The 18953-nt window shown below is 51.8% G+C and overlaps 2 protein-coding genes across 9 annotated transcripts in view; one reads left to right on the forward strand and one right to left on the reverse strand.

Moving 5' to 3' along the window:
* Nucleotides 1-42: 42 nt before the first annotated feature.
* ZNF346 (zinc finger protein 346) lies at nucleotides 43-8338 on the reverse strand. Of its 2 annotated transcripts, none has more exons than XM_082063364.1 (7): nucleotides 8162-8338; nucleotides 7943-8046; nucleotides 7763-7858; nucleotides 5941-6091; nucleotides 4139-4399; nucleotides 1584-1677; nucleotides 43-282 (listed from the first exon to the last, which is right to left on the reverse strand). In XM_082063364.1, the coding sequence occupies exons 1-7, from the start codon at nucleotides 8220-8222 to the stop codon at nucleotides 177-179; spliced, it is 873 nt and encodes a 290-aa protein (XP_081919490.1). In that variant the 5' UTR covers nucleotides 8223-8338; the 3' UTR covers nucleotides 43-176. The 2 variants fall into 2 exon arrangements, with proteins under 2 accessions (XP_081919490.1, XP_081919491.1); XM_082063365.1 differs by having other exon boundaries at nucleotides 4139-4378; nucleotides 8162-8326.
* Nucleotides 8339-8513: 175 nt separating this feature from the next.
* The window catches only part of UIMC1 (ubiquitin interaction motif containing 1), a 40137-nt gene continuing 29697 nt past the window's right edge, over nucleotides 8514-18953 (forward strand). For 2 of the 7 annotated variants that reach the window (XM_082063359.1, XM_082063361.1), the window contains exons 1-2: nucleotides 8762-8909; nucleotides 12939-13087. In XM_082063359.1, the coding sequence (XP_081919485.1) occupies nucleotides 12947-13087 (141 nt within the window). In that variant the 5' untranslated portion in view covers nucleotides 8762-8909; nucleotides 12939-12946. The other 5 variants (XM_082063360.1, XM_082063358.1, XM_082063363.1 and 2 more) reach the window with 5 other exon arrangements.

Below are 18953 nucleotides of genomic sequence, written 5' to 3' on the forward strand. Positions count from 1 at the left end.
AAGTCTCTTCCAGCTGGATCCTTTTTCTGACAGATTCAGTCCCCGTTCTGCTCAACGGGTGCATACAGGAGGGTAGGGCTTTGCTTATCCAGAGGGATAATGAAACCATTGTGGGCTGGCAAAGGATGTGTGTTCTTGGGTCACCAACAACGCCAAGAACAGTGCTGCAACTTGCTCTAGAAGTCTTGGCTGAAATAACTGTAGCCTCCTGGGGCAGTTGACTCTTCCCGGACATACTGTTGTGGTGGGAACGGTCCAACAACCGACACTGCTCCTGGCATCCTGGATGTTGAAGGGAGCAAGAGGAAGAGAAGAGAAGAGAAGAGAAACAAAAAGTCAGAAGCGCTCTGCAATGTGCCAGCTGCAACCACGGCTCAGCAGGCAGGGCTGCCAGTGGAGCAACAGCCTCCTGTAGCCAAGTCAACAACTTTGCCAAAAAAGCTTCCAAGAGCATCCTAGCCCTCCATGCGTGTGTGTAAACAGGCACCTTTAGCAGAATTAGCTGTTGCAGAGCTCAAGGACTGTTAAAGAGCTTTCATTACAAAGCAAGTCTCCTGGCTCTCTGCAGGCCGCAGAAGCTGGCCCAGAACATGATGCAGTGGTTGAATCCAGAAGCAGCTGAAAGGGACTTGTGTGGTTGCAAGAACTCAAGACAACATCCATGTCCTTAAAGGGAACACTGATGTGCATGTTTTGGGAACATCCTCAGTGTTATCGTTCTAGATCAGGACACTTGCTAGTCACTGATCTGGTGGTGCTGCTCAATGGCTGAAACTTTCCTAGGATGAGGGATGGAGCACTTGTCTTTCAAGCAAGTACTCCAGAGAGCCAAAGGACCACGGGGCTGTTGTTCCACAGACAGACAACAAGAGATCTCAGTTCTTGTCTTGTTCTCTCTGGGAAATTTGGCTAGAAGTCTGTCCTCTCTTCAGGCAGGGTTTCCTAATGCCTCTTCCTTGTAAGAACCTTGCCAACCAACCCAGCCTCATTACCGAGCTGCTTTTAGTGAAGGCTTTGAAATGAGAGATCTGAACTTTGACAGTGTCCAGAATAAGTATTTGTGGTATTAATCATCTGGTAGCCTAAATTTTTCGGATTAATAATATACGCAGGGGATGCTGTTATTTAACTCACCAGCTGTAAAAGCAAGTTCAGGACTATAGTCTAGGTTTCTGAAGCGTGCTGACTACGTGCTGAATTTTAAGACAAGCAACCCCAGGAGAGATTAGAATGGCAAGCAGATCTCCCCTGAGCCAGGCTTTAATTAAATGAAAACCTCAGTTGTTAGAGAAATGGTGTTTAAAGGGTGTCAGGTTGGATGCCCTCACTGCAAAGGTCCACAATGAGCCAAGAAGCAAAAGCAGGAGCAGGGCCCGTGCAGCCCCGCAGCAGCCAGAGGGGTCTGCAGAGGGAGCTGACGGGGTGACCTGGCGGCAGGACAAACAGCACGACTTTACAAGCAGAACAGCAAGGTTTGTGCAAGTCGGCTGCAAACCGCATTCAAAACTGCATTTTCAGTTATAGTTAAGCCATTGATTTGATCAGCGAGGCTGGGAAGATACTTAGACAAAAGGATTACTTACTGATTCTTGTGTTTGAAGCCGCTGATGTGAGCTTGGTACTGCTCTATGGAGTTGAGCACGATGTTACACGTGCTGCAGGGGTATCCCTTCCCGGCTGAAACAGACACCAGCATTAGCACACACAGCCAACGGCTTGGTGCCTGAGGTAGAAACAAGTGAGATAATCAATCGCTGGAGGTGTTAAACAACTGCTGGACACAGACAAATAGCAAGTCAACAGCCTGACCAGGTGGGGAGGTCACAGAATCGCACTGTATGGCCAGTCACTGCTGGAATCGCTAAGCCAGAGCAGCTTTCCTGGTCAGAACACGGGTTTGTTTATCTATAAAAACGAAGACACATTTCTGATAAACAGTTCACAATATCAGGCACAGTAAAAGTCTCAGCATTAGGGATCCATTTCTCTCCCAAATTCCCACTTCACCAGATCTGTACATCTCATGACAGAAAACGAGGGAGATACTTAATTTGTAAGCTTAAACTGTTTCAATTTAAAAAAAAAAGCCAGAGGAGATTACACACAACGTCCAGTTCCACAATGCAGCATTCTGCTAAGCCTTGCTGAGGTGCCAACTGAGAACATTAAGCTTTATCCTCATGCAGTTTGGTTACAGTCAGCACATCAGTTAACTGCAGGAAAAAAAGTTACCAACAACAGTTGTGCTGGACAGATCAATGGTTTTGTGTAACGTGACAACTCCAGCTGGAATGCAAGTTCAGGAGGCCACAGATACAGAACAGGCAAGCGGGGCAGCACAGCTCAGCACAGGAGCGTCTAACGGGGGAAAATCCTGGCCGTTGCCCTCAAGACATGAAGTGCTCCCTGGCCGTTGCCCTCAAGACATGAAGTGCTCCTGAATCCTGGCTCGCTGGGGAAGGGCTCTGCCTGGGAGTGGCACAAACAAAACACTCCCTTAAGGTGAAAGAGGAGGCTCCCCCCAGGGGTGCAGAGCAGCGCAATCACTGCACACGTTGTAGCAGAGATTTTGCACCCCCCAGAGACATCTCAGACTCCAGTGGGTCATTCAAGTCGCAAAGCAGAGCTGGACCCAGGTGGGAAAGGCCGGAGGAGCAGTTAGAGCCCTCGGGTCTGCCTCTCTGTGCGCTTGAGGTCAAGATCTCTCTGTTGCAAACCCACCCAATAGGTGTGTGCACAAAGTTGTCCAAACTGCGCTACTGCACCCCAAACCGGCAGTTCATAGACGACCTTCAAGCAGACAAACACCTCGATGTGCTGCAAAGAACACACCTTCACCTGCGGACAGACACATGCCCGCAGAGAAATCTAGGGACGAGCCTGGCTGTCAGCAGGCAGGGATGGGCAAAGAGAGAAAACACCCCTGACTGCTGCCCATCACATCTGAGCAGCTCCATTACAGCCCAGGCTCCAAAACCGCGTCTGAGCAGCTCAGGTGCCGTGGAGATGTGGCCATAGGCATCGCGGGTCTGCTGGGCTTCATGGAGATGTCACTGTCACAGACAAGGGCGCTGCCACCCAGTGGCTCCTGCCACTGCCAGCGCCTGAGTCACACTAAGTGGAACCATTCATCAGGCCCCACTAATTAGGTAAAGAGCAGATGGGTAACGCTGGATACCAAGCACCTTCTCTGTCTCCCACATGACCACACAACGTGGGAGAGAATATCACTTGGAAAATTGAGTCTCATTTCTCACAAGTGCTACCGGTATCTAAAGGTGGCCTGCAAAGAATTAGAATGATTAATCTTCTGCTTGTGTGGGCTTTTATGACAGAGAAAGAAGCCCTTGAAGAAGATTTTAAGATGATTTGTCTGCTTATTATTTACCTCAAGCATCCAGCAGGCACTAGGCTTCCCGGTCCAACAGAAGGCTGTTGGGAGCAACAGGGAGTTTACTGTGAGCTCCTAATGCTTTCACCAGACTCCAAGGGCTTTCATATCGTAGAAGCGCTCACAAGCAGCAGATCATAAAACAAATGAGTTTTAACTGTCTGCCTAAAGTTCCTCCTTAATAGCTTTTTTTCTCTTTTTTTTCCCCACATTTGCGCTTGCTCCAGAGAGATGCATTAGTTCATCAGATGGCAGTGCCCACACAGAGGCAGAGAGGCATTCGGGGAGAAATCTCTCCGGCTTTCATGTGCTTTGAAGCAGCAGGTGCAGTTAAACCTATTTCTTCCATCTTTGGCTAGTCCTCTCCAAATGCGTTTTTTTAAGCATCAAATGCCACTTTTATCTTTCCATTTTGGATGCAATCCACCTAGCTAGAAACAGTACTGGCCAAAATCCCTGGATTACCAGCACAGAGGGTAAAAAGGACGCGTCCCCAATTAGACAACACGGCAAAACACAACCCAAAGCTTGTCACGAATAGTGACGGTCTGAAACCTCTCGTGCTGCCAGGGGTTACAAAATCAACCAAATCATTCTTATAGTGTGTAATCAAGATCCCCATCACGAGCAGTTCTCCCCCGCTCCCTCCGCATGGACTCTCATCCCAAGACCTGCCAGACACACACCATCGCTCTCCCACCCTGCTCTTCAGCTATTTATTTATTTGCCTGCCTGTTGAGAACTCACCCATAAAGGACGATGCTGGTGCATCGGGGGTTCGGCCATAGTGTGCCATCAGCTTGTGTTTCGTCTCCTGCTTTCTGTGCTTCTTGCCTACATAATGCTGTTTTGCCATAAGTGGGTTATTGAAAGTGGCATGGCAGAGGCTACAGAACTTGTCTGGGTCAGTAATGTCCTTGTTCTCTTCGTTAGAAGACACGGTAGAGGTGGGGAGGGTAGCAGGATGTTTCTGTGGAGGCACCGCTTCTGTAAGGTGATTCCAAACTCCTGGTCAGTCACAGAACTCAGAGGTAAAAACCAGTCATTTTATTTCCCCAAAATCCACATTAAAAAAAACCCAACCTACTACATCTAAAACCCAAACCCTAGACAGAATGTAAGATGTCTAGATAAATTCAAACTGCTCCTACGTCTTCCCTTTACGCTGCAGAATTGTAAGGCGTGCGGTAAGACAAGTCAGAGTAGGCCATAAAAACTTTCACGGTTAAAAAACCAACCAGATTTACTTGTTTCTCCTTAGAGGAGTTAAAAATTCCCCATGGCTGTATTCAAGAAACATGGGACAGGAAGGAGCTTCCACGTGCTATTATCATCACCAGGAGAAGCAAGAGGGAGGCAGGTGGAACGTGAGTCCCCCTTTGCTGCGTGGGTTTCTGTAAACACTTGACCCCGAACTGAAGTCACGACGAGTTGTGCCTGAGAAATAGCGTGAACGGGACAAGGTCCGATGGAGTGGATCCACACAGAGAAGCAGCTCCTGTCTGATGGAGAAACCTGCACCATCTCGCTACGGGTACCAAAGAGGACAGCAAGGAGCCTTCTGAGCACCAGAGAGCTCCTCTCACACCCAAACAGAAGCTCTGCACTGGAGCACTCATGCAGACATCCACCCCTTCCTGGAGGCTCTTCTTGTACCCAAAAGCAAGGGCTTCAAAGAACAAAAACAACCCACGGCCCACCCTGACCCCAGAGGTGCCTTTGCTGTGCAGACACAACCTGGCAAAGCTGCGAAGACCCCGTGGGACGGGCAGTTTCTGCCTGGAAGAAGCCGGCACAAGCTGCCACGCTCAAGTGCACTCAAAGGCTGCGTGTTCCCTCTGTCCTGACCAGCTACAGCACCCCAGGCTCTCGGCTGCCCCCACCTGCCCTGGACAGACAGTTTCTCTCTCCACCTGCTTGCAAAGGGACAGACATGGAGGCAGCTGCACCGGGTCAGATCCGAGGTCTGTCCTGGACTGTGTCCCACCATAAGAGCAGCCAACAGCAGGTGCCACAGGAAAAGCATAAGGTCGGGACAAGCACATCTTGATGCTTCCCAGCTGTACTGTCCCAGACCCCAACTATCTGCAGCTTGCAAGCTCCTGAACCTCAGAGGTTATATCTTTGTAGTTGAGTAGCCCTGATGAATTTGCCACATCAGAGTTTCACCAGTCACTTCAGCCCCTGCAAGCTTTTAGCGAGCATCGTATCCTGTCACAGGCATTTCTACGGCTTAACATCACACTGCCTGAAGAGTAAGCTCCCTCCTGGTCCCAGCACACAGCAATGGGTACAATGCTGCTGCAAGCTGCATTTTTCCCAAACAAAGCAAAACAAAAACACACACAACTTTTTGTCAACGCCAGCCCACGTAGCAGGCTGCTGAGAGTGGCCACATCTCCGGAGATGCGCTGCTGGCTTCCCCTCTTTCACTGAAAAGACCACACACATCCTCACAAGAGATTATACTTGTGGTCCAATGACACAGCTAAACTTTTTGTTTGGCTTGTACCACCCCTCGGTAGAACATGGAGGTGCTGTGGTCATACCTTCTACTTTGGGGGACTGCTGCTTCATGTTCTTGGCGTGAGTCTTGCCCAAGTAGTGGGACGTTGCCACGGCCGGAGAGGAAAAGGTCATGTTGCAGATGGGACAACACTTGCTCCTGTCTTCCCCACTGCTGCCTTCCTGCTTGCTGTCCTGTGCACACAGAATCGCAGAGTGGCCGAGGCTGGGAGGGACCTCTGCAAGTCACCTCGTCCAGCCTTCTTGGGATGAGAAGAAACACTAAGGCTTGGGGGTCTGAGAAAACAAGGAAATCGGAGACATTTGGGTGTTATGTTGAAGAAACGTGACTGAGCAGGACGATGCAGCGTCATCCTCTCCTTCGCTGGAGAGTGTTCTTGCACCAGATTACTCTTTTTAATCTGTTAGTGAAGGGCTCCAGGCGGAGGGGCAGCCCCGGGCTGTGTGGGTTAAGGACAAGGTTAAACGAGTGGCTGGCAGAATTGGAACAGGCGGCCTCTCCCTCTGCAAGGTGTGAACTGAGCAGCACAAACATCGATATCAGCTGGGTCATCTGCAACACGACGCCAGCGGAGCAGGCGGCAGCCGTCATTTCCAAGCCCTGTGCAAAGGCAACTGCCTCTATCCCCTCCCCCCGCCACAAATGCTGGAGAGTTAGGGATTAAAGCTGAAGTAATCAGAAAAGTAGAATCTGTTTCCCAAATGAGTCACTGGGCAGACAGATGGCCAAGTGGAACGTGGTGCCTTCACTGACCAGCAGGCTCTTGCTACCCGCCAAGGAAACCTAGATAAGTTAAAAAGGATTGCCCTTGAACGAGAATTCCAGTAGACCAGAGGTGTCAAACTAATTTTCATGGGGGGCTACATCAGCCTCGCAGTTGCCTTCAAAGGGCTGAATGTAATTTTAGGACTGTATAAATGTAGGAGTAGTTACAGTCCTAACATTACATTCGGCCCTTTGATGGCAACTGCAAGGCTGATGCGGCCCCCGCTGAAAATGGGTTTGACAACCCTACAGTAGATGGTCAACCCAACCTGCTTTCTCTGACAGCAACAGTTACTCAGTGATATTCCAGACAAGCTGTCATTCCTGTTCACCTTTCACAGTATCACAGTATCACAGTATGTTTGGGATTGGAAGGGACCTCAGAAGATCATCCAGTCCAATCCCCCTGCTGGAGCAGGAACGCCCAGGTGAGGTCGCACAGGAACATGTCCAGGTGGGTTTTGAATGTCTCCAGGGAAGGAGACTCCACAACCCCCCTGGGCAGCCTGTTCCAGTGTCTGTCACCCTCACTGAGAAGAAGTTTCTTCTCAAATTAAGTGGAACCTCTTGTGTTCCAGCTTGATCCCATTACCCCTTGTCCTATCATTGTTTGCCACCGAGAAGAGCCTGGCTCCATCCTCGTGGCACTCACCCTTTATATATTTATAAACATTATTAAGGTCCCCCCTTAGTCTCCTCTTCTCCAAACTAAAGAGAACCAGCTCCCTCAGCCTTTCTTCATAAGGGAGATGCTCCACTCCCTTAATCATCTTCGTTACCCTACGCTGGACCCTCTCCAGCAGTTCCCTGTCCTTCTTGAACTCCCTGTCCTTTCAAGCACGACTATCAATAAAAGGCACCTTGCGCCTGTTTAAATGGAGAAGACACACTCACAGAGGCCATTTAAACGGAAAGGGCAGCAGGCGCACACCCGCCACCGCGCTCCCCAGCTCCCACAACGCCCCTTCCCAGAGCGATTTCTTCGTTTATTCACCACGGCACCCAGGCCATACAACACCCTCCAGCCCAGCAGGTCCCGCTGGGCGGGATTTTGGCCCAAAGGGCTCTTTCGCTCTCACCTGCTTGGCGTCCAGCCTCATCTTCTTGCCGTGGGCGAGCTCCTCTCCGCCGTGGATGGACAGGTACCGCCGCACCTTGTTGGCGTGTTTCTTGCTCTGGGGAAAGCAGAGAGAGCCCCGCCGGCCCCGCTCAGCCCGTGCCGCGCCGGGCGCCCGGCGGCGGCGGCTCCCGCTCCCTACCTGGTAGTGGGCCAGCCGCTGGGACTCGGAGATGAGCAGCGCGCTGCACACCTTGCACTGCGCCTCGGTGAAGATGTGCCCGTTCTCCCGGATCAGACGGGCCACTGCGGGGGAGGCACAACCGGGGGTCAGCGGGGCCGCGCCGCACCTCACCGCCCCGCCCCCGCCCCCCCCGACTCGTCACCCGCCTGCTCGCCCCGCCGCCCCCCGGCTCCTCACCCGCCTCCTTGCCCACCGGCAGCCCCGCGGCGTCCCCGTTGCTACCGGCCCCGTCCGCCATGGCCGCCAGCCCCGCCCCGCCCCCGCCGCTCTCGCGAGAGCCGCCCGCGCGCCCCCCTGCGTCCTAGCAACGGCGGGGCGGCCTCCCGCGAGAGCGCCGCGCGCCCTCACGTGGGAGGCGGCGGCGGCGGCCATGTTGGTTGTGGGCAGAGCGGTGGGGGTCGGCCGCTCCTCAGGGCCTGGTTGACCGTGGTCGCCGCCGGCCCCGCGGAGCCTGGGTTTTGTGGGCGTTCAAACGGCACAGCTGTTGCTGCGGTGACAGCGCTAAGCGCAGCGGTAACTTCTGAGGCACTAGCCCCCCGCTATCGCGTCCTCCTGGGAAACTGGCGCCCGCTGCCCTGCCCGCAGCGTCCGGCACCGATCTGAGAAAATGGCGACAGCGCCGGCACCTCCCGCCGCATCTCAGGACAAGCCGTCGGGGCCCGCAGACCTCTCGGGGCCGGGCCCGCCGCCCGCCCGCAACATGGCGCCGCCCGCTTCACCGCCACGCAGGCCACGTGACGCGCCGCGAAGCCGCCGCCGCCATCTTGGGTGAGGGCAATGAGGCCTCCGCCGCCAACTTGATTGCGGGTGCGAGACCCGCCGACCGGGGCCGGCGCGGCGGGGAGGCTGCGGCGCCGCCGCCTGTCGCCGCGCAACGGGGCGGCCCGGCGGGGCGGGGCGCCGGCCCGCGGGAGGCCCGGGCCCGGTGAGTACCTGTGCCGCGCGGGGCCTGCCGGGCCGCGGCCCTGCGGCTCGCCCGGGGCCCATCCGCCGTGGGGCTCCCGGGGCCGGGCGCCGAACCCCTCCGGCCCGGGGCCGCCTCTTCCCGCGGTGGGATCCCCCGGTGCCGTTCCCCGGCCCCCTTCCCCGGGGCTGACTCCCCAGGGATGCCCACGGGCCTCTGCCCCGGGCGACCCGGGGAGCGGCCCCAGCGCTGCCCCCGGGTGGAAGGGACACCCGGGTCGCTCCCCTCGGTCTGTACCCCAGCCCCTTGCCCCGGAGGGGACCCTGGTACCGGCTCCCCGGGGCTGTGCCCGTTCCCCTGCTGCTCCTCTCCCAGGGCTGTCTGTGGAGGGGAGCCCAAAACCACCCCCAAACCTGAGCTCTGCCCTGGCCCCATCTCCCCAGCTGCGCCCTGGGGGCTCCTGCCCCTCGAGGTTCCCCTGGCAGGGCTGGCTCCATCTCCTCCTCCTGGGCTGACCCCAAGCGCTCCCCTTGATTTACCCCAGGCTGGTCTCCTTCCTCCTGTGCTCACCCCGATCCCACCAGGGACTCCCCCCGTGCATCCTCCCCAGGGTGACCGTTTTTGGGTAGCCCTCACCCCATCCTTGTTTCCCTGCACAGCCCCCGTGCCCAAGGGCGGCGGGTTGGGAGGGCGACGGGAGACCCTCAGGCAGGCGCTGGGGAGGGGTCGCGCAGGGAGAGCCGCTGCGTGCGGGACGTGCGGGGGCAGAGGGAAGCCGAGCGGTTCGTGGGGTTTGCAGATGAACTTGGGCGAGCTTGGCCTCTGTGGCCTTGCGAAGATCCGGCTCTATAGACGGATAAATCCCGTGAACAATTCCTCTCCTCCCGCGGCGCCGTGAGCCCTCGTGTCCTGGGGGTCGCGGAGCAGCAGCTGTGCCCCGCGTGCCGGGTCCAGCGAGGGTCCGCGGGTGCTATTTCCAGGGAGACGTGTGGGGCCGAGCTGCATCGCGCCTCTTCTTCCCGAGGCGGGGGGGAGTTGTTTACAAAGCGACAGCCTGTGTCTCAAACCGCTCAGAAACTCATCCGGGGATGAGAGTCATTCATTTTTTTGGCTTCGTTTTCAAGCATTTTTCAAGCTGTCACAGCTTGGCAGGTCTGTAGCTGCAGTGTCAAGATTTAGAATTATTCTGTCGGTAATTGCTTTCTGATTCATCAAAATGATAGATGAGAGGGAAAATGACAAATAATCACAAGCTGGGGATCTTCAAGGATATCCCTAAAAATGTTACTGGAGGAGCGTGGCGTGTGCGAGTCCCTTGTCAGGAGGTCACCTTTGCTGTCAGAGCGTTTACAAAGGAATTTTCTTATATTCAGAGTTGGAAAAAATAACCCTGGATAACTGTAAAATGAGTGTGTGAGCCAGACTGCAGAGGTAGTTTTAGATAATTCAGTCTTTAGCCTCTTTCACTGAGCCTGAACGCAGGTATCATCACCTCGGGTACCAGCAAGTGTCCTTTTCAGGAGCGCTAAAAGCAAAGTGCAGCTTCTGTGCTGAAGTTCCTACGTGCAGGGGAAGGGGGGGTTGCTCTGGGGCTTGTTTTCTTCCTTCAGCCGCACCAGCTTGTCTAATAAAAGCCATTACCGCTCTCTCCTACTCACAGCCTCAGACTAGCACAGCTACGAGTGATCTCTCACTTGTCTTGTTCCCTTAGTTACATTTACAGAGACTCTCTCTGCCACAAATCCCTTCATTTTCAGGAGCGTTGTGGGAGTTGTGTGGTTACATCTCTTACATCTTCTTTTTTTCCCTTCCCTTTAAATGTTGGAGGTAGGTGACTCATCATAACTCCAGCTGATATTTCTCAGTGATCTCTTATTTAGCACAGTGCATCAAGCAGAAGATGTATCGCAGAGTCAGAGACGAGCTGGTGATACCAGCGTGAGTTAAAAACCCAGCAAGTACAGCGTGGCAGTCGCTTGTTGCTGTTTGCGTTTGTTTTGGTGGTAAAAACTACAGGCTGTCTCTCCAAAACCAGGGTGACCTTGTGCAGGTTGGTGTCCTGGAGGTCTCTCCAGTGCTGCTCCCCATTGCTAAAATTCCTGTCTGTGTGTTTTTCTTCTGATAAGGGGGTGTTCCCACCCCTTTGTGGGGGCACCTCTTGGCAGCTGGGTGTGAGCTGCCTGGCTCATCTCTCTGCATGGAGGGTAAAGAGGCCATTTGGAGCAAAAGATAAAACATGGAGAACGTATAACGAGGATATTCCAACAGGAGCTGAGTTCAGCACAGCTGGAGCGCAACAGCTTTGTTTTGCAAGAGCTACTGCTTTTCTAAAAGCAGCGCTTGTTTTTATTGCCCCTTCCTAAACAGACAGACATTTGCGGACTGCGGCGGCGGTTGCAATTGCTGCTGGAGCCGTGCATGCCATTTGTGCAATGTTCTGTCTTCAGAGGGCTCGGCAAACCTTCCGTGCACATCGTGACTCACCAGGATAATAATCTTTTGTCTCCAGGCATGTGTGTGCATGTATTTGCAGAGGAAGGGAGGCAGAGAAGCTTCTGAAGGCTGTGGATGGGGGGGACGCGGCTCCTCTCTCAGCCTCACCTTGCTGCCTCGGACTGTAGATGGAGCAGCGCGCTGCTGTTCTAGCGCTGATGGGGGTTTTGAACTTCTTGCTCCTTAGTATTTCTACACATAGCGGCTGTTTGCAATTTCGTGGTGTTTCAGAGGAGGGTTTGGCTCTGTATTGGGTCATGTAGGGTCTTTTTTGTGTCTTCTCTTACTCCTATTTTAGATCTAAGCAGCACATTTGAGCTATTTCAGTGGTCTCGAAGGCAGAATGGTCCTGTGGAAGGACAGTGGTCTGGGAACCAGCCAACTTAACTTGCATTTCCAGCTCTGCCCTTCTCTGGTGTTTAATGAGGGGTTTGTTGCTTAACTGCTCCGCATGTGTTTAATTCTAACGTAGAGCTGACGGTGCTCAGCCTGCTTTGTGAGGCTTTTAGATCACAGTGCAGGAAGCACCGAGTGGCATTGTCGAGTTATTTGCAGAACAGTAAACATGACAGGAAAGGGTGGTTGAACTCTGTGTGCCATCCTGCAGCTCTCGTTCACTGAAATCTCTTCCTGATCCTCTCGTCTGAGCCCTTTTTGATGCAAGCAGCCAGCGCCGGCTGCTCGTCCCTATCCAGCAGCCTGGGGGCTGGCAAGGAGACGAGAGGCTGAAGCACCATCTCGCATTGTGCGGGCACCTGCCCTCGATTGTGCCGTTCATAGAGCACTCAGGTTTGCACTAACAACGCGCAGCAGGTTCCTCCCTGCTCATCAAGTGCCTGCTTTAACACGAGTGGTTTGGGCACGGCTGCGCTGAGGGCTTCCGGAGCCTGATGCTCATTGAGAAATCCTGGCTGCCAGATAAACCTATTGTTTTGTTTCCAACCCCTCTGCCGCTGCCGCCTGCGTTTTCCCTTTTCATAGTGCTGGTGCAGCCTTACATGGGGCTGCTGTGCTGGGAGCAAACCAATGTCCTCTGAGGAATGTGCCTTTTCCCCTTGTTTTGTTGAATACGAAAGCTGACAAATGGCCATGCCGCAGTGGCTTCTTGTTCCGGTGCGCAGGGTTCAGCCTGGTTTGCTCTGCACCAGGACAGGGACGGTGTGTGGGGCTGAGGAGGGGAACTTTGGGGTTGTGTTGGAGGGTGGGAGACCCCCTGTGGTGCTTTGGAGTGGTTTGCTGAGGCGCTTTTCCCAGAGAAGCCAGAGGAAAGCCTCATTGCTTTGGGGCAAGGGCATTCAGAGCGGCTTTGGTCTGTGTTGCTGTTCCCCTGAAATCCCTTTTTAGTGATCAGCTATAATAAAGTATTCTTAACTAGATGAGTGGTGACTAGCACATGTGGCTCCCAGTAACGCTAAGTTCACCATGCTTTGTAATAAGGTTCTAATGCCTGCGGTGTTTTGCCTAAAAATAGAAAGAAAAAAAAAAAAAAGGATGGCTGTTAGGGGAAATCTAAATCAGAAGGAAACAAATGGCTTTTAATCTTTCCCTCTGTTTCAGCGTGAAGGATGCCGAGGAAGAAGAAGCCCTCAGAGGGCCTGGACTCTCGGGGTCAGGATGAGGAGGAAGAGAAGAGGAACGCAGCCAATGGCAAGAAGAAGCGCAGCTTTGTGGATGCGTTTATCGTCATATCTGACAGCGATGGAGAGGTCAGTGGTGCAGCCTGGGCTGGGCTGGGCTGTTGCAGGATGGTGCCTGAGCATCCCGGGCTGTGCGCAGAGGGTATCGTGCCGTTCCCTTTCTTATAAATGAGGTGAATCAAATCCTATTTGATTAGGAAATGAATGGTGTGCTTCGTGAGGGTGAGTTATGAGTCTGGGATTTGATAACCAAATCCTCTCAGAACTGAATTTGAAACGTAATTTAAAAGTAACCTTTCCTCAATCCCTTTACAAATCTTTTTTTTCATAATTTTTGTTTGATTGATTTCCAGCTAAACCATAGAAACATGATTCTCTATTATGCGCAAATAGATAAGGAAATGATTCAGAACACAGGCTTGCGAGTAGCTCAGACGCAGCTGGTGTCTGCTAAACTGATCCTGAATTACAGAAACCCGAGTTTTTCACCCACTTCCATAGGGTGTAAAGGTGAACCACGATGTGGGTTTGCCTGGCTAAGACATGAAGGCTCAGATCAGTGATCCCTTGCATCGTCTTACAAACATCAGCTTTATCCTAAGAGGTTGAAATGTCTGTGTGTGTTACGCTGGCTTTGGGATGAGTCCCTGGGGGAAACCCAGAGCCCGGAGAATCTGTCCTCAACTTGGCGAGGTACACGAGAGGAAATTATTAGAATCAATTTTTGATGTATGACTGTTGAGGCTTTGCTCTGGCTGGCTGGTGATTGGGGATCCTAAGCTGCTTTTTGTAATTCCACCATTTTCAAAAGCATTTCAGTTCACTCTCAAGCTGTAGATCTTAAATCAAGTCCCTTTCGCTCCCACATCTGCAGCATGCTTCTCTACAATAAGGTGATTATCATGTGAGGAGGGGAAAAGCACTAGAAATAAACAGTAGGAAGCTGTAGGGCAAATGATATTGGATGTTTTTTCTTCACATTGTCTGAGTTCTTTCCCATTGGGAAATTCCCTGAAAGGAATGGAACATATGGCAGTAATAGTTCAGCGGGGTTAAACCCTTAGATCTGCAATATGCTAAGTTAACTTCAGATGTCTGCTGCATCACTGGCCTTTATTGTGAAACCTATAAGGAAAAAAGAAATCAGCGGCTGTAAGAGCTGCTGCAGTACATAAAAGATCAGGACCTGTTATTGTCTGCAATTATTCATCTCAATGTGCACGTATCTGAAAAAGAGGAAACAAACGTCTCTTAAAACACATCTATAAAAAGGTTAGGCTCCCTGACTGTTCTGTAAGTTTGTCTATAAACAATAAATTCTGATGGCATAATCGGTCATATTACAGAAAAGGATATGCTCAGAGAGGCCGTTAAAGAGCCAATTAGGTTCTGTTTAAGTGACAACAGTTCAGTCAGTTGAATGAGTGGATTTATTCAGTTCAGTCTCTTTCTGTGAGTCATCAGCTTCCAGATCCAGTGCCACAGTCTCTTGTCGTGTTGTTTTCTGCAAAATCAAACCCAAAAATGTGATTTACTTGGGATCTCAAAAAAAAATAACTGTCTCGTTTCTGTAACTATCTCAGCTCTTCAGTGTACATCAAGTTGAATTTCAATTTCAAACCTTGTAACTGTTGTTCTTGCTCTAGTAAGACCTCGTTATGTGTTCAAGAAGAGGTGTGGGAAGCTCAGATCAATAGCAATTTTAGAGAACAATACATTCTCAATTAATCTTGCATCTGTTAGGACATGGTTCCTTATGAATCAAAAGCTACAAGGACAATTTGGCCATCATTGATTCGATGGCTTTCTTCCTTGGCAGTCTCTTGGCAGGTATCTATAGAACAAGTCCCCAGTTCTGCTTCCAGACCAGCAGATCTTGTAGCAGCTGCACCTGGAAAGCCTCCAGCTTCTCACTTTTGATGATCTTTGGCAGGCTGCCTCTCCCAGGAATTTTTCAGTCGTGCTGGATTATCAAGCTCATCCATGTTATTTTGCCAAGTTTTCTTCTCTTTGCTTTCTGTGCTGTGGCATCTGCAGAGCTGCATCAGAAGGAAGTTTTCTGGACGTGAGGCTCTCTGATCTCTGCTATATATAATTCTGGATTCGGGAAACACTTATCTTTTTTTGGGAAGGGTCAGACAGAATAAGAACAACGTCTCTGGCTCTGTGGAAGCAAGAGGAGATGTCCTGCTTTGTGCAGACTGTGTCTCTGAAACACAGACAGGACAAACAAGCAAAATGGTTCCTCTCTCCCCCCACTGTTGAAATTCTGCAGGGAACTGGTTGCCCTCACCAGAAGTGGGTGATCATCCGCAAATACACAATATTTCAAGTAGTGCCCAAGAAAGCTCTCTCCAAGCACAGCAGCTTCTGGTCTGTCTCATAGGCCTCCTGTTTGAATTAGGCTGTTGATAAAGACTCTTTGACCCCCCAAGGTTTTCTGAAGCCGTGTCTGAGGGTCGACAGTCACCCAGCAGGAGTGCTGGCCCAGCATGGACACGGAGCACAGCCCAGCAATTATCCTGAGCCATCTGACTGACCTGCAGGTGATCCCGAAACGCTGCTGATCCGCTCTGAGACCTTTTGGAAGGCTCAGTTTTTCCTGGGTGGATCCTTTGGGCGGTCCCAGGGTACCTGCCTCCGCTCATAGGGTTTGGCTGAAGTCTCACAGACTCTTTCTGCCAGACTCATCAGCTCTGGCAGCCCTTGGGGACCGGGACAAGGCTCCAGGGTGACAGTGCCATCTGTTCCTGTGTGGCATCCAGGACCTGTCTTCCTTTCGGTGTGGAACATCCCTTTGCTTGAGTATTCCTGTGCTTGGAGCCACTCGCAGTAAATGGCAGCGCCTGTTGATGTTCCAGGTCAGATGCTGGTTTTGGTAGAAAGAGGGAGGCGTGTTCGGGCATCGGCTGGAATACCCACCCACCACCCTGTCCTGTTCTCCATCAACCGTGGCAGTGGGCGCTTTGTTTTGGGACCAGGCATGGCCTGAGTGACATCTTACTATGGAGATGGTGGCACTGGAAGCGTCACAGCCAGGATGGCAGCGCCCACCCCGCACCACTGACCGTCCAAGCAAAGCAGAGCCACCCGGGAGCGTTCCTGCGGCACCCGCTGTCCCCACGGGCTCTGCTGCGCTGCCGAGGGACCCAGTGCCTCCAGTCCCCGAGGAGAACGCGTGCGAGGCTGCTCCCCAGGCGGCTCTGCTGCCTTCGCTCCTCGGAAATCAGGTTGGTGCGAATCCAGGCTCCTCGCAGCCCGGTAAAAGCCCTTTTCTCTCCAGGGGCCTCCTTCCCGTGAGTTGGGAACCACACGTCTGGCGCGAGCCCCATCGTGTCTCCTTGTTCAAGTCTCCACTTCCAGCAGGTTTGTTCTAATGAGCTGAAAGACAGAGCAGAGCTGAAACAGATTCTGAACTGAAGTCGAAGACTAATAAAGTAGAGTGTGATATTAATTTCAGCAGCAGCCTTGGCTGGAGCCAAACGTGGCACTTCCAACTTCTAATTAGCTTTTAAAAATAAATTAGTCTGGTTTTCATCTGCCTATTTCCCATGCAGGACGTGTGGTGTTTGGCTGTGCCCTATTGTTAGATGGTCCCAACTGCTATTGAGCAGTAAAATTACCCAGACCTTTAGACTTTGCAGTCTGCACTGTTAGCTGTGGAGACATCCTTCTGTAGCCTTTCCTTCCCTGAGCCAGCAGAAGCTGATTTCTGTGGTTTATGCTGTGGATTCGAGGGAGCGGGGCTGTGGGAGGCTGGCTACTGCCTTCCATTTACGGGCTTTTAGAAGCGAGTGGAGCTGTAGCTGTTTCTGCTGGCGGTCAGGTTCTCTTAAGTATGTGCAAAAGCATTTTTAAAACAAGAATTTGATTTCCTGCTGTCTGGTGAAACCAAACAGGTTAAAAACCCAAGGAAGAATAGTGGCTGCCTTCCACTAAACGTGTAGGGAACTTCGGAAACCTGTCTTTTTTCTTGATCTGTGTACAATGCTGACAGTGAAATTGCTCATAAGAGAGCATCATAAATTAAACTGCAGAGCCTGACACACAGGAAGCGAATTTGGATTCCTCCTGGCCATTATGCTTTAAATTGACGGCAAAGGAGGAGAGACGCTCTCCAGGCTGGCGCTGAGCAGAGGTGCGCAGTTCCCACCTCGCCTCCGCTATAATAATTATTTTCCCTTGGAAGTTGTGTGTTGGAGATGACCTTGTAACTAAGAGTATTGGCTGCAGTATGGGAATATTTTAATTGATTAAGATTATTTTTGGACTAGTGATCTTATTAGAAAGGCAGTTGGTTGAGTGGCCCCCTGAGTTCCTATTATCCTTGTAGACAGATGAGCATTAAAAGGTTGGGTCAGAAAGAGCAAGCCCTGTTGTCTTCTCTGAATTTTCTCTGCCCTTCTGTTTCCACCATCCTCGCCTGCATTTATGCAGAATGCTCTGGGGCCTGCGGGGCTTTCTCCCAGCAGAGGTACAAACAGCCATAAATCCTAATTAAAAGGTACGTTTTATTTTCTGGGTTTAAAAATAAAGAAGATTTAAGAATTCTTGGAATTGAGATGTGTGTGTATATTTTGGCCCATCAGGATTAATTGGATTTGCTTCAGCGGTTCGCTGTACCGTGGCTGTTCAGTAGAACGCTGCCGAGCAATTTAAACATCTTTCTCAAATGTATGAGGTTCGTACAACACGTGTCCTGCAATAATTTTGCTCCTGCCAGTGTTGTAAATGTCGAGATTTTTCAGGACGGAGCACGAGGAGCCGAGGCACGTACTGGGCTGCGCGGTGGAACCGAGGACACCGATCCCGGCTGAACCCCGGGGGCGTTTGAGCCCCGTCCTGTCCCGTGGTGCGTGTCGCCGATGTGTCTGTGCACCGTGCAGGCACTGGCAGCCGTGGAAAGTTTGGTGTGCTCATAAATCACAGCCGTGCCCTGGAACAGAGCTGCAGATGAGCGTGTCAGGGCTGACCTTCCGGCAAGTGCGAGAGTGATGAGGGGAAGATTGATGCCTAGAGAGAAGAGCCGGGGATTTACAGAGCCTGCTAGGATTAAATTGCCCCTGTCTTAAACTGGAGTAGGTTTAGAACTTAGACAGGGCTTTGGGGAGAGCTGTTGCTTAACCTCCTCTGGTGTGTAATCCTGGTGTGACCCCACAGACCGGTCCCTGCTCCCTTAGGCGTGAGCTGCCCACGGTGCCCCATGGAGCAAGGCAGGGCGGTTCAGAGCATTAGAACCTGTGGCTTATAGAAAACTGTGGAAAAGGGCGACGTGCCAGGGCCTGTGAAGAGAGGGGATTTCACCTGCTGAGTGAGAGCCTGTCATCCGTCTCCTAGCAAGAGAGGGTCTGGCTGTGAAGGAGCCTTTTGGAGACACAGCGGCAGATCTTAGAAACGAGGTACCAAAACCAGGCTGGGTAGGGAAGGGAAGGAGTCAGTCAAAGGAAAAACCCTCAGGTGGTAGCATGAGTGTGTGTGTGGACTTGCCAAGCGTGATTGCTGCCTTGTGAGCTGGTTCTTAAATCGGTGGAAGTGAGGAATGGTGCAGGTATTAGGGCATGTAAAAGCGTCAATGTATTAGGGTTTCAGGAAACCACTTAATCGTACATCTTGCAAAATCTTAGTTGGATAAATAATTCAATTGGGTCTAGATAGTAACATTCCTGGATTGAAATCCTGCTAAAAGACTGTCAGCAAAAGCTGGTGATGAACAGAGGAGAGGCTCATTTGGGGGAGATGTAAAGCTGAGGCCAAGAGGATCAATATTAGGTCTGTGTGTGTTTTAACATCCTCATTAATGATCTGTAAGAGGGAGCAAGTGGTGTATAGACATTAATAAAATCTACAGATAACACTGAAGCTGGAGATGCCTCGAACAAGGCTCAGCATAGAGCTACAGTCCAAGGGATAACACGGGCTCAGAAACATGGGCAAG

The sequence above is a fragment of the Streptopelia decaocto genome (genome assembly GCF_964273445.1).
Source record: "Streptopelia decaocto genome assembly, chromosome: 12".
In the NCBI taxonomy this organism is placed as follows: domain Eukaryota; kingdom Metazoa; phylum Chordata; class Aves; order Columbiformes; family Columbidae; genus Streptopelia; species Streptopelia decaocto.